This window comes from Strix aluco, chromosome 4, assembly GCF_031877795.1.
Source record: "Strix aluco isolate bStrAlu1 chromosome 4, bStrAlu1.hap1, whole genome shotgun sequence".
Lineage (NCBI taxonomy): Eukaryota > Metazoa > Chordata > Aves > Strigiformes > Strigidae > Strix > Strix aluco.
The window spans coordinates 53106110-53122655 of NC_133934.1; the positions used below are offsets into that span (position 1 = coordinate 53106110).

A 16546-nucleotide genomic window follows, 5' to 3' on the forward strand; every position below is an offset into this window, starting at 1 on the left:
CTTCAGAGGGATTGTTACTATGAGTCAAGTTACTGATGTTTATCAATCTAAACTGAAAAAAAAAGCTATTAAAAGTGATGGGTTTAGCTTTTTTTCCATGAAAAAATACAGTTGGAATTCAGGGTTAGACTGGAATGGTCTTCAGTACTTCTTTCTGCAAAAGTTAAAAAGGTCTTAATTTTTCTTTATAGCTCATTTTGCTAAGGCTATCATTGCTTTCACAAACTTAAAATGCAGAACTAATTGTATTTTTAACAAAGTGCATCCTGTTTTTCCTTTTCTGGAATGCTCAAATCTTCTTGAAGTTCTCCCATTCTTTTCACTTTTGTCCATCAAAGCTTTCCAATTTATTTTTAAAAGATGATAGCAAGGATCTAATTTAAGCCTCTTTGTTCAGTAAGCCAGAAGAAACACGCAACTGTTCCACAATGAAAAATTGAGAAACAATTCTTAGCAACTTAATCCCTATAAATTATTAAAGAATGTACAGAATGGCTGAAATTACGCTGTGTATGTTAAATGCTGATAATTTTCTGGTTTTATTATGATTTCAACCTTTGCCTCTCCTATAATAACTCTGCATTTTGGTTTTAATACCTTAAAACAGAAGTGTTTTAGAATATCTACCCATACTTGATGGCTAGAAAGTTTCATCTTCTGTAAATAAACACACATTGGCCAGTTGTACTATTCCTTCACTGATAAAGTTCTTTCCAATCTGTTAAGATCTGTCCCATATTAGAACTGAGCTGATGTCCCAGCCACAGATGTGTTTCAGGTGTGCCTGAGCCTGCAGTTCTGGCATGTTTGTATCCCCAGTGTCTGTCCTTCAGAAAAAGAGATGCTGCTTGGATACTTTGGATCCAGATGCAATTACTGTGTAGAACCAGCTTTGAAACCAACATCCAACAACGATGAAAAAAATGTACATGTTTTTCTTTCTTTTTAGTGCTGGAATATAATTTAACCTGTATCAGTTTCTGAGTTGTCGCACTTCTATTAGCTTAAACATTAGCAGCTATAGGAACATGGTAATACACAGAGTACTTTGTATTAATCTTGAACTTTATTTTGTTAATAACTTTCAACGATATATATGAAGGATTTCAGATTTAAGGTATGCAAAACAGACTTCTGGCTAGCAGTATTCTGGGGAGAAGCTGAATCTGAACTGTGTTGCATGGCTGATTTTAAGACAGACATTGCTTATCTTAAATATGTTATGGTAATATTAAAAATCTTTACATTATGGCTTAGATTCATGTAGTTGACTTGCTGAAAGTAGGGTAACAGCAGAATTTCCCAAAATATAGAGGTACTTTATTAGGAAAATTTAGAACCCTTATGATAAAAGGCTGCTGTTTCAATCCATGCCCTCTGCAAGACTTGATGAGTCCTTGTGCAGATCTTCTGGGCTTGCACTGCCTTTGGACCTTTAGTAAGAGTGAGCCATTTTATTGATCTGTTGTGAAGCACAGAAATGAAAATGGCCAGTGGGCTTCACATTTGATATTGCAATTTGGTGGTCAGAATATTTTCAATATGTTTAGAATAGATTTTGTCTTGGTATGTGTGCTTTTGAGAGGATTTTTTTAATAGCTTCAAGCCTGCAGCCAGTTAGAACTCTATTAAACTGCTCTTGATACTTGAACTCGTATTATCAAAAATAAAGTGCTTTCAGCCTGTGTACTTGGAGAGGAGCTGACTTCTAAGTTTACGTGCAAGTCAGAAATGCAGGCTATCTCGCTTGAACCTCTGCCACTGTTGTTCTCTACAGGTATGTGAAATGACAGGAGAGGCACCACCATAAAGCTGAAGAGCAAAAAGAGCAGATGGCTTTAGTGATATTTAGTCACTTGAACAGTGACCTTAGTTAATAATGCCTGTGATAGGAAAATGAAATACTTTGTTTCAGTAATGTCAATCTGATGCTTGGCAACAAATGCTTTTAAGGCTGATGGTGAAGAAGAAAAAAGAGCAGCACCGTTATATTCTGTAGTGTATGAAGTTTAACATTTTCCCTGCTACGCAGTCAGACTAGATCTTGAGTTTGCTAACAGATGCAAAAGGAGTTGAAACCACATTTCCTTATCACTAATAAAATACACAACATGCTGCCAGCATAATCAGGGCTGGATTTTCAAGGCACAAAAGTTACACTTAAAAGCCTGAATGGAATAGGCAAGTTTTCAAAAGCACTCAGCACCCTGTAGCCCCTGTTGACGAAAATCTGGCTAACTTAGGGATGCTGAGCAATTCAGAGGGTCTAGCCCTAAAATATTCTCTTGATACTCTTGGGAAAAAAAGGTGAACTAAACCTGGTATTTTCAGTTCGAAGATACAAATTCAATCTATATATTTAACAGTTCTTATACTTAAATTCTATCAAAGCTTTAAAAACAGCACCCACAAATGGACACAAATCAGCCAAATCTACTATTTTAAATTTAACCTGTATTCTTATTTTTTTAATTATTTTAGGTTGCTAGTACCTCGGGTGGACAAGAAGTTTTTATGGAAATTGCCTGCTATTAACAAAACTGGTATTTTGTCTTGGGGGTTTTTGTTTGCTTGCTTTTAAACAGCAGCAATCTAAAAGTATTTGTTCACACTACCAAATAGCTTTCTGAATCAGTCACCCTGCTTCTTGTATTGCCGTTCTCCACTTCCTTCTTTCAAGTTCTTCCTCAAGCCCCATGTTTTTCACCTCTTTCTGACAGTGGTTTCCATCCTAATTAACTATTCTTCTTCTCATTTAAACTGGTATAAAGCCAGAGTAACTGCACTACAATCTGTAGAATTACCCAGGTATAAAATCTGATAAGGATGAGAAAGGCACATGATTCCTTTTCAAGTTTTATTTGAATCTGTCCTTTTGCTGAGTGCAGTCAACCCATACTAATGCACACTGGGAAGGAGTCTTGTGCCTCACAAATGTATTTTTCTTTAGTCTTAACTGTTCACTGCCTTACTAAAGTGATATGGTTAATCATGATTCTCAACTAGAAACACTATGTATATGTTTCCATATTGTCAGCAGGTTTAAAGAGATAGTAAATATGAATTCACATATTTTTATATGAGCTACCAAAAGAGCATATGTTGATATTATGACAGATACCTTTTTATAATCTGTATTTTTTCCTGCAGCCTCCAAAGTTCTCTTTACTAGCAGCCTAATTACCTAAAGCATACATTAAAAATGATCCATTGTCAAAATGACATTCCTTTCGACTCTACAAATTAAAACTTGGCTGTTTGTCTGAGCTTCTCATGTCATGTTAACAGGTTGAAAGGTTTCCTCATACTAGTAAGGTTTGGCATAAACCTGCTGCTACCTATAAAGTCTGTAAAGGGTCAAAAGTAGGAATGGAACTTTTCATTCTGCTTAGAAAAATAACTTATGTGTATGGATAGAATAAATTTAAATCTATGAAAAAACTTCATTAATCCCCAGCTTTCCCTGTTGTGGAGAAATTCTGGCCTTTGTGAAGTTGGTTATAAAAGTGTCAAAATCAGCAAGGCAATTATTTCCTGTCTATTGGAGGACTTGTCAACAGCCTTCAATCTAGAGCAAGTTCACTCAAAGGGTAGCTCCTGAATGTGTTCGAGTGTGGGAGATGGTGAGGTGTTTAAAACAAACAATACAGCTGGGAGAAATCTCTGATTCCAGCTCTTAATCCATACAGAGGAGGAAATTTTGAGACTTCAGCATACATTTAGGCTTCTTATGTTTGATTCTTCACCTTCAAAGGTGATGATAACCAGTTTGATTCAAAGCCCATGTTCAACCCAAATACCCAAGATTTCTGCTTACATTTCAGACTTCCAAAACACCAACAAAAAACCCCAAAAAGATAAAGAACAAAAAATCTGCAGGCATCAATTTAGTGCTATCACTATGAACAATATATAGTTATGTATAAAAGAGATTATAAGAAATTCTTAACAAGAAAGGAAGGTATAGGCAATTGTACAACAGTACCAAATCTGAATTTCTGAATTAGTATGGGGATTTGAATTAATTTGTTACTTTGAAATAAGCAGTTCCTAAGTGGGAGGTACATTACTGTTCATAGAGAAAACTATTCTTCTGCTTTCTAGCAATTGTGTTCCAATGCAGGTAGCATAATGCATTTGTGGTTCTGAGTTAAAGCCAAGGAATTTTAGAACAGATCTGTGGTGTTTTGGGGGTTGGTTGTTTTTTTTTTCAGAGTGGATACTTTTGATGAGGATAATCAGAATATAAATCAAAACATAAATTTGGAAATAGAAAAAATGACTGTAAGAATAAAATAATCCTTAAAATGAAAGATGCTTAAATTACTTATAAGAGTTGTTTTAACCCTGTAGTCTACAGGCTGACCTCAGGGGGAGGATGCATGGTTTTAGATTCCTATAAAATAAATACATTATTAGCTTTTCTCAGTAATGAAGGAAATGAAAAATTTAAAATGACCATTTTTACCAGACAGAACGCATTTTTATTTTGTGTTCTCAATACAAGATGATGGTCATAGTCACTGAAGTATTAATGCTGTGTTTATTTACTTCTATTGAACATTTAGCCGTTGACTTGTTTTCTTTAGCATGGGACTGATTTCTCTACTGAACTGCCTCCATCTCCTAAAATCTTAGGGCAAGGGAGATGAAATCTTCCCTGGAGCTTGACTTATTTAAAATATAATTAGGATCGCAAGCCAAGTCAATATAAAACTAATTATTTATTGGACTAACCCAATTCTTTTAGTTTAAAAGTATCATCTTTTGAAATAAATCTGAAAAAAAAGGGAGAAAACTGATCAAGTACTTCAACAACTACTTTCTTTTTCAAAGAAACATGCTCTCCTGAGACAAGAAAATGAAGCCATGTCAGCCATCTCACCTGTCCTTAGAAGGAGACTAGAAGACATCTTCCCCGCTCCCCAAGTGGTGTGGAAGCTTCCTTTTTAATCCTTGGTAACTAGTGGGCTAGGGATTTCTCTATCAGGTTTCACCCAATGTATGCCTTTTTTGCTTAGAAGGAACTTGACGGAAAGGAATCCCAGAAAGAGATGGTGCTCCACAAGAATAAAAATCAGTATTTCCATGTGAGGGTTTTTTCCCCTCTCAAGAGTGGAAATGGGTAGAGATTAAAATTAAATTCCAAAAATATTGCCTTCAGTGAAGAGAGATTTTTACAAGCTTTACTTTCTGGTGTGCAAGAATGAGCTTTATAAATCAGCGACTGATTTCCCTACTGAAAAGCTCAAAGGCTAAGAGTGGAGACACAGCAAAGGTCTTAGTGTGACACCAGCAGGAAGAAATGGTACAGATAGCCTGATAAAATGGTATTGGTTTAATGAACTAGCAACTAGAAGAAAAAAAAGAAAAAAAAAACAGCAACTTGGATACAAGCTCAGGATTTCCATGCACAGGTCCTGCAGTGTTTAACATAGTACAACATACTAAATAGTACAACTCCATGCATTTACCTTTCCAAACAGTTAAGTTAGTCTTCTTAAGTTAGTCAGTTAAGGCAGTCTTCAGTTTATCACCTAACTTTCTTAGTACTACCTGTATATTAACTGTTTAATAGTCTTCAACTTTCATGTTTCAGTTTTCATACCACTGCTTGAGAAGCCATCTGTACTACAGGAGACTGCTCTAGGTGCCCAAACTAATCAAATCGTATCTCTTCAGTTAAAGAAAATGTTAAGAAATGGCCTCTGACTTTTTCTATTTGTTTGGTGGTGGTTTTTTGAGTTTGTTTTTTTTTTTCTTTTTGGGGGCTGGGAGTGGGATTTCTGTCTCATGTGTACAGGAAGCCTGTTTTTTACTGTATCTTAGCGATCAGTAAATTGCTATGTCCCTGGGAGAGAAAATTAGGTCGAGGCATATATTTATCTATAAAACAGCAGTGGTGACTCCACTCCATGAAAAGACACGGGCAACAAATCTAGTGGTATTGGACAAAAGCAATTTACCAGTCTTCCAGCTGGAAGAGTACAGTTCAGATTACAAGACCACATAAATGGGACATATTTTAGACAGAGGATGTCTGGAAGATGGTTAGCAGGGAGTTTGTGTCCTGGTCAACTCTTGGGAAACCTAACTTTCTAAATCACTTTCTAAATTATTTCAATACCAGCTATTTCCAAAACAAGAGATTATGCAATGCTGTCTGTTGGCTTTGGTGAAAAATCAAATGGAAAACGTGGTTTGCTCAGTGGTGGTCCAGCGGAAAGAGATTCACAGTCACTACCACAGTTCCTGGTGGAGCAGAAAATTAACAGGAAGGCTAGCTCTGGTTGCAGACACTTTTCATCAGCATTTTGAGAAATGAGTCATGGCATCTGGGTGGCTTGTTGTAGAGCAGTCTCAACTGTAGCGAAGGTAAAACTGGAGCCCAGGAGCTCTCCCCTAGGTTTCAAACAGATGATACATGAGGTGGTCAGATTCTGTATGGATCTTTTCATACATGCAATATTACTGCACATTAGGTGTTTGCAAGACTTGTCCAACTTGTTGCATATGTGTGGAGGTGAATTTTGATGATCCAAAACAATTTTCCTGGGTTTCCTTTGTAAGGGTTCTGATCTGTATCTTGCAGTTTTGGCCGACACCTGCAGGCCTGTAATTATAAGGAAGAAAAGATGTAGAGAACCTTTTATGTCATTTTCCATTAAATAGCATGCCTTTTTTGTTGGGAGGCAATTTTGCTTTCTTGCTTATTATTACACATTTGAAAACCTTGCATGGTGGCACTACTACTGCTTTATTTGCTTTCGAGTGCTTTGTATTTAGCCCATGTGAAGGTTTGAGCATGAACAATAGAAATAGTTGTGATAAATTGTCAGGCTCTTCCAAAGATTCAGAAGTTGTGGAGTTACTGCCAATGACAGATGGTTTGTCCTTGCTCATCACTTGTCTTCTTGACAGCATTTTTCTGCTCTCTGCAAAATCTCCCTTGGTGTGTAGCTGAATTCTTTAGAAAAAGAAAATTATTTTCTGCTTCATCCATGTTCTTGCTCATTGGTTCAATAGCATCCGTGTTTGACTAAGTGGAACACCTTCCTCATGAAGCAGAAGTTTGATTTATTTTAATAGGGTGTTAGGAGAATGGCTAGAGTTTGACATGAATGTATTTCTAAAGTTACAAAGATGTTAAGGATGATCTTTTATATCTATTGCTGTGAATTTCTATGACTGTGTGTGAATGGCACTGCGTACTCAATGGGCTGTATCCTTTGCTGCAGGATTTGTGCAACTAATGAACACAATGTTTTCAAATACTTCAGTGTGAACTTCTCAGTCTGAGCAGTGGTTGAGTAGGTAGAGAGTGAATTTCTTTTTCAGTTTTTCCACAATTTCATGAGATCTATTTCAGAACTGGCCTGCTAACTTGCTGCTTTGATTCTCAGTACTGGAGAATTATGTGATATGGCATAAAAAATAACTGAATACTAAGAGCCTATAGATGAAAAAATGCTGAATTCAGGAAAATAATTTTCTGAAGTTGTTGGCTATATTGGCTGCCCTCTGCTTGATCTCTGACACCGATTTAGTTGGGTACAACAGGAAGGTGTGAGTTGCTATGGGCATTAGACTGCAAGGATGCAGCTCCCCAGTTCATATGGGAGTTCATCTGCTTATCTATGTTCCTGCAGAGTGGAGGTACTCAGTGGTGCAGCAGAAATGCCATCTCAACAGCACAACATGCTTTTTTAGTATTGTTTCAAATATATACCCTTTCAGTAAATAAGAACAGTCTGAACTGCACAACAGTTGATACAGAATTAATGTTTCTGCTTCTTTTAGCTACTGCAGATATGATTCATCACACTTAAGAAAGCAAAATATATTTGGAAGCAAAAAAGCAGCCATCTTGGGTTATACCAAAGACTGTTTCAGTGTCTTACCTCCAAAGGTGGTTGTAAGCAAATGCCTGAGGAAGCAGTACGAACAGGGTAGGCATGTATGATACTGTCTCCTAATATTCTCCCAGATAGCAGCTATGTTTAACTTTAGAGAGCTTTCTGCATTCAGTATAGCTTTGTGTGTTTAGTAACCCACAGCTGAATTCTAGTACAATTTCCCCTAGAGGAAGTGTGAAAAGGGAATTCGTCAAATCATGTGCATGGTTTTCTTTGTTTTGGAAAGGGTCGGCTCTCTTCCATTTAATATCTGTGTAGGATTTTGGTGTTCAGCCCTCATTATGAATGCACACTCTAGTTTTTCTCGGTTTTAGCTTAAGAGGTGAGCTGCATAAACAATATGTTCACCTGCCTTCTGTCTTGTATGGAAATTTCCAATCTGTCCCTTGCCTTTCAGGAATGCACAGCGCTGCTTCCTGTCACAGAGCCAGCAGAACCGGCAGATGAATCCAAAACTTGCATTGTATTCAAATGCTTTGGGTCTTGAAGCTCCTGCCTCCTACACACCCCCATCAAATTGTTTTATTGCGTCTAATATACAGGATATCAGATTTCTTTTTCATTACAGCCCTTATGCCTTTGCAAGCATTATTTTGTACATTCATTATTCCCTGGCACAGAACACAAGTTCATGCTAGCTCACTTGATATGCATGCAGATGTGCATTTCAACCAGGAAAAGATCATCACTCAGGTAACAAATGCGTGTTTTAACTTTCTGAACATATTAGTCATAGAAGCCTTCTACACAACTGCATTATATGCTTCTATTGAAGCTGTGTTATATGCGCTTTTAGCTTACGATCAATTTTAAGCAGAACCAACCATGTTCTTTTGGTTTCTTTTAATCTTATTTGTTATCACCCCTTCCAAGTGAAAATGCAGTGGCTTTTTTAAGTTAACAAACCAGCAAACTTAGTAGATAGACAAGGGCGTTGTGTAATGTGTCATGACTGCAAAGACTCACTGTGTCCAAATAATGACTGTTTTACTGACAGATAATTGGATGTAGGTTGTGTTGCTGCTGGCTTTAGTTTGTTTGGGGTTTTTTTGGGCTGATTTAATATAATCTTGAATTTGTAAACTCGTGCTTAGTAACTGTTGATCAAGAGAATCTTCTGACTGTGAGATTATGCATACGATTACTGTTAGTGTTTGAAGAAAACTGGGGTTGAACAAGTTGTTTCCTTCAAACATCAAAACTGAAGGTTTATGTAGTATTATATTTATCTGTTTTCTGTAAAACTGAACATGCCTGTGCATTCTTCTACACTAGAAAACATAAGAACAATATTTGGAAAATATTGGAAGGTTATTAGTGATGATGATAATAGTATAGTGCCCTTCAATTCATACAGACATAGTTAGAGTGTGCACTGCTCAACTGTAGTGGTTTAGTCCCTGCTGGGGTCTGAGACCACGTGGCCACTGCCCCTCCCCCACAAAGGGAGTGAAATACAAAGCCCCGGGGCTGAGATAAGGAGAGGTTTAATACAACAGTGCAACTGCAACACAACAAACAACAACAATAACAGTAACAGTGATAACAATGAACAGAGCAAGGTATATACCGATACAGCAGTGAGAGGACCGGCTGCGCCAACCCACGCTCACCGATTCTTCCTGCGCTGGCACCAGGAGGTGACGTCAGCATGGTATATGAATAACCCGGCTAGAGCTTCCCCCCCACTGCTGAGGAAACTTAACCCTATCGTGGCTAAACCAGGACACCAACTTTAAGTCAATTAAATGGATGATATAGGCCATACTGAGAGAAGAGAGGTTCAGAGGTGAGGGACTCAGATGTAGCATCCCAATCCTGCTGGAATGGCCAGCTCTTTTGTGAGTGATATCAGTGGGACTAGGATTTGATCACGTAAAACTGAATGACCCAAGGATGAAAAGATGGCCTTGAAATCCCAGTCTAATGCTGAGTCCCAGTTTAGATGTAAACCTGTATTTCATGAAATGAAATAAAATGTTGAAAAAAAAAAATCTAGCAACTTAGGGCATCATCAGTCATCTTTTTAAGCAACCACTGTCAATACTAAAACAAGCTTTGGGTGGATAGGCTAAGGAAAATGCCAAAGCACAGCTCATGGCAGACTAAAAGGGAAAGTGAATTCTTAAATCAGGGGCTATTCATAGCCCACCTAAAGTTAGAATATATTAGTTTGAGTGTCTCTGAGTACAAGTTCATCTCAATTTGACATAAGCTTTTTGAAAATGGCTTTAATAATAACTAGATTCATGAATGCATAAACTTTAATGGATAAAACATGCTCTTTCTGCTGAGGAGTTTCAACTGTAACTAAAAATTGGATATATTTCACTTTATTTACAAGTTGTGAATAAATCTATCGCAGGTAGCCTGAGCTGTTTGAAATCATAAGAGTGACTTGTGAGACCAGTAAGCCTCTTCCAGAGTCTGGCTTAAGTGGTCTGTGAGCTGTACATAATAAAAATAGTGACACTTAGAACCATAGTCTGTTGAAAAGGCCTTGACTAATTGAAATTTGAGACCCTGGGCAAAAGTAAATGCACAGAACCAAGTATTTATAAAAGAACTAAATTATCTGAAACCAAAGTTTTAACGGAAGATAAAGTACATTAAAACCTGATCAGCAAAAGATTCAGGTGCAAAGAAGTGATCAACCCCACTTCTACTGTGTTGTTAAAAACTGAACAGAAAAATGTGAATTTTCATTTTGTGGATTCCTTCATTCTGAAACTTCAGTTGACTGTTGTTTTGAAGCAGAGAAAGAGCTTAGGAGCCCTTTGTGGAACATAATTATCATTGGCATTCCTCTAACACCACTGGGAGCTTTGACTCTGAGGGCATCCCTCTGACAGGCTGCCTTGGAGCCCCAGGAACCTCAGGAGACCCCATCTTGAGCAAAGTAGTTAGGGCAGGGCAGAGATTCCTGGTGGAACATCCTGGAGCCAGAATTTAGGAGTGACAGTGTTGCCAGGAACATGACAAAAACCCAGAAAGTATGTCAGAATATGTCAGATGTGTTGCTTTTTTTTTTTTTTTTTTTTTTTTAATGTTAAATTCTACTTGCTTTCAGCAAAAATGTATGTATATCAACGAGCAGAATTGTTTCTGCTTCAGTAAGGTGTTGTTTGGTCTTATGGAAAATTTAAATGGTATTCCTTATGTTGTAAATGGCATAAACTTTCCATGATTGGTAACTTTATATAAAGGAACAAATGCTCCCTTGAGAACTTTGTTACTGCTCTGTCCATTTTTAACCTTTCTCTGTTCCTGGATGTGTTTGTCTTCCAACTGGTTTGATATGAGAGATCTGATTAGAACAGTCATACTCCAGTTCAAGCACCATGTCTGACCCTGTTGTGATGCCTCCCATCACTTTGTTATTCAGTTTCTATCCTGTTCCTTGATACGTGCCGTGTGGATGCCTACTGTGGAGAATGCAAGAAAATGTCAAAGCAACACGACAAAATATATTGTTGTCACCACAGAGAAAGAGTAGTGAGTCTAATTTCCACATAAAATGAAGACTCTGATTCCTCCTGTTCGTAATATGGAAATTTTCCAGAGGCACATTAACAGCTATAGCTTTTATTTCCCCTCATTTCTTATTGGTGCTGTGAGATTTTCAAATAAGAAGTTAGTTCATATACTGCTGCTCTTGCTGCTTTCTTTTTTCCCACTCTCCAGATCAGAATTTCCAATATTGCCTATCATCCTAGTGAATAAGCAGTGACCCCAATTCTAATGGCCTTTGAATTAATAATGAAGGTTATCAGTATGGGGTCTTTTGCTGCCCTTAAGATTTGTGGCCAGTTAAGTTGTTCTCCTTTGGGCATGGCACAGCATAAATTGCAATTATCCTTGGCAACCACTATTTGTGTTGGTGATCATTAAAAGCCAATGGTCCAAGTAATAACAGCCCAGCACTAGTCATCTACTTGAACGTTAAAACACTGTAAGTTCCAAGCCTTGTTTAAATTTTTGTCTTTTTTTTTTTTTTTTTTTTTTTTTCCTGGGATTCAAGACACTTTTAAGTCTCCAGTAGTTTTGAATTGTGAATCAAGATGGGCATGGTGATTATACAAATAAAATGGGATTGATTTGGTTTTAAAACTATTTCAGCATCAATGCTAATTCAATTTCATTTAGAAAAAAAGTAAAGGTGTCCATCCTTTTCTATAGTTTGTTTCTGGCCTCCCTCCCTGTCAATAATTTCTTTCCCAGCTCATGAAAGCAGACCAAATTATTTTTTTCCTTCTTTGTTTCCACTGCAAAGGTGGATCAAACATGACTGACCACAAAAGTGTAGTGGATTCAAGAAGGGAAAGAATAAGGCTGAGTGAAAGATGAGTTAGGAAGTACATTTTAAGTCCAGCATAGAGGCAGCACCTGTAATAATTTTCAGCAAAAGAAAGGAGAAGATGCATAGGAGGAGGATTAGAGGCCCTCTGTGCATGGTGCCTGGGACAGGCCATCATTTATCATGCCTGTGACAGCCCTCTTTCTCAAGAGAACACACTTTCCTCCCCACTCTTTGCATTTCTGTGAACTCCAGCATTTGTGGTGTGGGCTTTTTTGGTTTGGATTTGTTTTGTTTTGGTTTTTTTTAATTCACAGACTTCCAGGGTAGGTGTACACTGGAAAGGTCTTAAGAGTCAGGAACTATAGAAATCTGACAAGAGTTACTTGATATTCATTTTCTGCCTTCCTCTTTTGTTGCTCCTTCTCAACCACACTGTTAAGGCAAAAATGATTTAATTTTCTCCTCAGTCAACTGAAACATATTCTTTTCTGTGATGCCGGCAATGAAATGTATTTTCCAAGTTTAATTAGCAAGACAAACAATAACACAAATGCTTCTGCAGAATTTTGCTAAAGGTTCTCTATCCTCAGTTGAATAACAAAGGTCTTCGAGAGCGTGTGCTTTGGTTTTTGTCATTTGCAGAGAGCATCCATTTAATTTTTTTTCTGGCTTACACAAGCAAGCTGACTGATAGCTGCTTTGTTCTCTATTTCAGGTCGTGGAGACTAATTTGGTTGCATTTGACTGTCACTGGATCATTATAAATGAGGTAACTGTCAAGTGAACATTGTTGTGAACCATGAATCCTGTTTTCAGGCTTACTGACAATATTCATGCTGATCTTGATTTTGCCAACAGGAAGCAGTAGCTACAACAAAGTTCAGGCATGCTGGGGGAGTGGATGTTGCTTAATAAAAATAGAATGACAAGTTCTTGGACTTCACTGTTTTGTCTTGCCTATTTTAAACAGAAGTCCTGGAATGAATAAATGGAAAATAAAAAAACCCTTTCATTGAGATTTCACATTTGACTTGAGCTGACTGTTTTCAGAGGACCTTTTTAAGGTCTTTTCTTATGTAGTCTTTCACAGTGGAGTGCTTGTGTTTCATTTATATTTTAATGATTTTTATTAATAATAAAATAACAATAATAGAATCCCATCTTTCCCTTTCCGTTAAGAATTCAGTCACGATTGATACTCAAACCTATTGATATTAGTGGGAGGCTTTTTTGGTGGACTTTGGGATCAGGACATATATGAATGTCCATGAAAGGAAAAAATAAAGAAAGTAAAACTGAGATCCTGTTTTTAAACTGTGAAATAGGTTCTTCCATGAATGCTTGAGAGCTAAAATATGACAAGTCAATATGTGAAGTAGCTTTGCATATAAAACATTGAACAATGTGGTGGTTCTTAGATTTGACAACATTCCAATTTTTCTTTTGTTTTATGAAAAGCAGTTTAGGTCCAGAATGGCTGAATTCCCTGGGGAGGTAACTCTCCCCTAACATGTAGATCGTGTGAGTGCTGTATATTCTCAGGATGAAAGTTTGATTGGAGAAGTTGTGTGTAAATTCGAGGTCTACTCTCTGGATTTACTGTGAACTTCTGTTTTCATATTTAATTACTAGATTTTTCATTAGTACAGTGTGCTAATAGATAATTTAATCCAAAGCATTTTTTAACAAGGTTATAGTAAGATATAATGTTGTTGCAGTGAGATTGTACTTTGGCCTACTCGTTTAAACCAGTGGATTTTTAGCCAGTTTTCCCTGGAGAAAATTATGTCTCTGAAAGTGTTTTGAAGACAGCCGAGGTCCAGCAGAAATTATTGATTTGGGCTCTATATTGTTCCTGACCAGTAATGTGTGTGTTTTCCAGCACTGAATGAGGCCTCACTGGTTGAAAACCCTGCTTTAAGCTACAGATGGTCATGTGAACAACATATATGTTTTCTTTTTCCTGTCAGATTAAACTAGAATTCACTTGTAGTGAGTGGAATCTTGAAGTAGACTGTTCATCTCTACTCTTCAACATTAACACTTATTATTTTAAAAAGAGCATTAACTAAATCTGAAGTAGTATATCTGTACTAATGACAAAAGTAATATCTGTATCAATAGATTAGACAATAGTTTCTTAGACAAAGCTCATATATTGGCTTGCTGTTCAGGTTGGACACTACCACTGGTTTTTCATTTTGAATGTTATTTTTAATTAGAAAGTTCAAAAGAAGGTGCTTGCTTTTAGCTGTGTCAGCTCCTCCACTCTCAAAAAACAAAATAAAACTGTGGATCCAGTCCTAGTGTACATGCTTTCTCTTTGCCTTTTATTTAGAAATGAGTGTTTCTGTGGAAAAAATTATGCTTTCTGAGTATTGTTATTTGCACATTGCAACAGATTAAATGACAGAGCAATTGAAGTGGTTATCACTCAACTGCCTTCTCCACTCCAAAACTCTTTCTCTGGGCTGTGGTCCCAACAGCTAGGAGAGCTGAATGATGTACGCAGAGAAACGTACGTCATCCCTTCTTAGCTTCATAGTCTTGTATATGAAATGGATGAAAGCCACGGTTAAGTTTATTCTGACAAACTGTGCTGTAAACCATAGTCATTAAAATCTCTGTATCTCATTCAGTCATTCCTGCTGTTGGTTTTAAAGAACGTGAACATGTCTAATGCCATCTCAGCTTAATCTGCTTCTGGACCTAAATCCATATTCCCACTTAAGTAATTTACTTTGAAGCTCTGTTTGTTTCAAAATGCTAATAATCTCAATATTTTTTGGACACAAAAATCAGATTAGCAATAAATAAGACTTGTAGATAATGATATGGAAGGAATCGTATTTTGCCCTGTTTTTCCTTATCACTGTGTTCAAATTACAACAGAAATTTAACTATTTCCTGAATAATGAATGTTGCATACCATTTCTTGTTTATTGCTACATTTTACCAGTTCAGTAATGAGATCACAATGCCTCTACTTCGGCAGTGCAAGATTTGGAAATGCAGTGATTTATGGGCCCCTTGCTGTGTGGTATATAAAACAGCTATCTTCATATCCAAGTCCATTTTATATGGTTGTCCAGTAGCTGTTGATGACCACAGTACTACCATATGACTGTGAAAAGATCTCAGAGCTCTACCCATTTTGTTGCTTACATGAATCTTTTGTGACATCTTAGACATCTGTGTTTGTGTGACTGTATTGGCTAAATCAGACTCTTAACCAAGTAACTGTAACACTGCTTTTCTGGACTCCTAATTTAAAATTCTAAGATGATCTATTAGAGTGAAAATGCATTGTTTTGGAAAATCTACATATGATTCAAATAGTTCCCTTCGTTGAGATACCAAAATAAGCTGGAATTGTCTTTTCTTTTCCATCATTGTGCCAAGGGGATACAGCACACTTACTGAGTATAGTAATACAAAAGGAAATACCACCTTCAGTTTTGTGATCAGGCTTTTACTTAGGCTTTTTGAGGTAACATCTGTTATTTTAATTGCTCGCTTTAAATGCTATAATGCCTGGAAAGAGTTCCTTAATTTTTATTGTCCCATTAGTTGCTATTTAATGTAATACAGCAGATTTGCTTGAAGACTGTGTATCATAATGGAAATGCATGTGTGGGAGGAGGGGGGTGTTCCCATAAAACGAAAAGATTCATAATTTGCTAAAGCATAATACGTATTAGTCCTTTGCAAATAATACAAATCTCTTCTGATCAGTGCAGTCAGCTGAGGAAACATTCTCCAAATAAATGTTCCTATTTCTTCAGGGCCTTAAAGCAGATGGTGCAATTCTTTATTTAAAATTTGCAGGAGTCATAGTTTTGAATGTAGTCGTGATCAAATATGCCTTAACAAAATGTGAGAATGGATTTCTCACACTCTCTCTCCCTCTGTCTGTCTGTCTCTCCTTGCTTCTTTTCCTCTGTAAAATAGTAAATATAACCCCAAAAATCCCAGGATAGTAAAATTATATTTCTTCTATGACTCTTAAATCACAAGTGTACAGTAAGCTTAGATTTTATTTAGTGGAACTGAAGAAGGCGCATTTGTATGATTTTTCATCACTTTTCTTTCTTTTGCTCTTCTTAAATGAAATAAATGTCCTTTTGTAATTTTAAATCCATGTCTGTCTCAACCATTTTCCTTTGTTAAAACATTGAGGGTCATCTTTACTATGCCCAAGGCTGCCACCAGCTCTCTATTACTATTGTTTTCTCAAGGACAGCCCAAAACACTTTCCACTGCCTACAGTTACCATACAGGAGGTGAAAATATTAATGCTACTGAACAAAGGATTGGTTGGATTTCATCT

At 36.9% G+C, this 16546-nt stretch overlaps 1 protein-coding gene across 2 annotated transcripts in view; it reads left to right on the forward strand.

Annotated features, from left to right (window-relative positions):
- The window catches only part of GRID2 (glutamate ionotropic receptor delta type subunit 2), a 757188-nt gene that overhangs the window by 503118 nt on the left and 237524 nt on the right, over positions 1 to 16546 (forward strand). For both annotated transcript variants that reach the window (XM_074823105.1, XM_074823106.1), the window contains exon 5: positions 12932 to 12985. In XM_074823105.1, coding sequence (XP_074679206.1) covers positions 12932 to 12985 — 54 coding nt within the window. The remainder of the gene's footprint in view (positions 1 to 12931; positions 12986 to 16546) is intronic.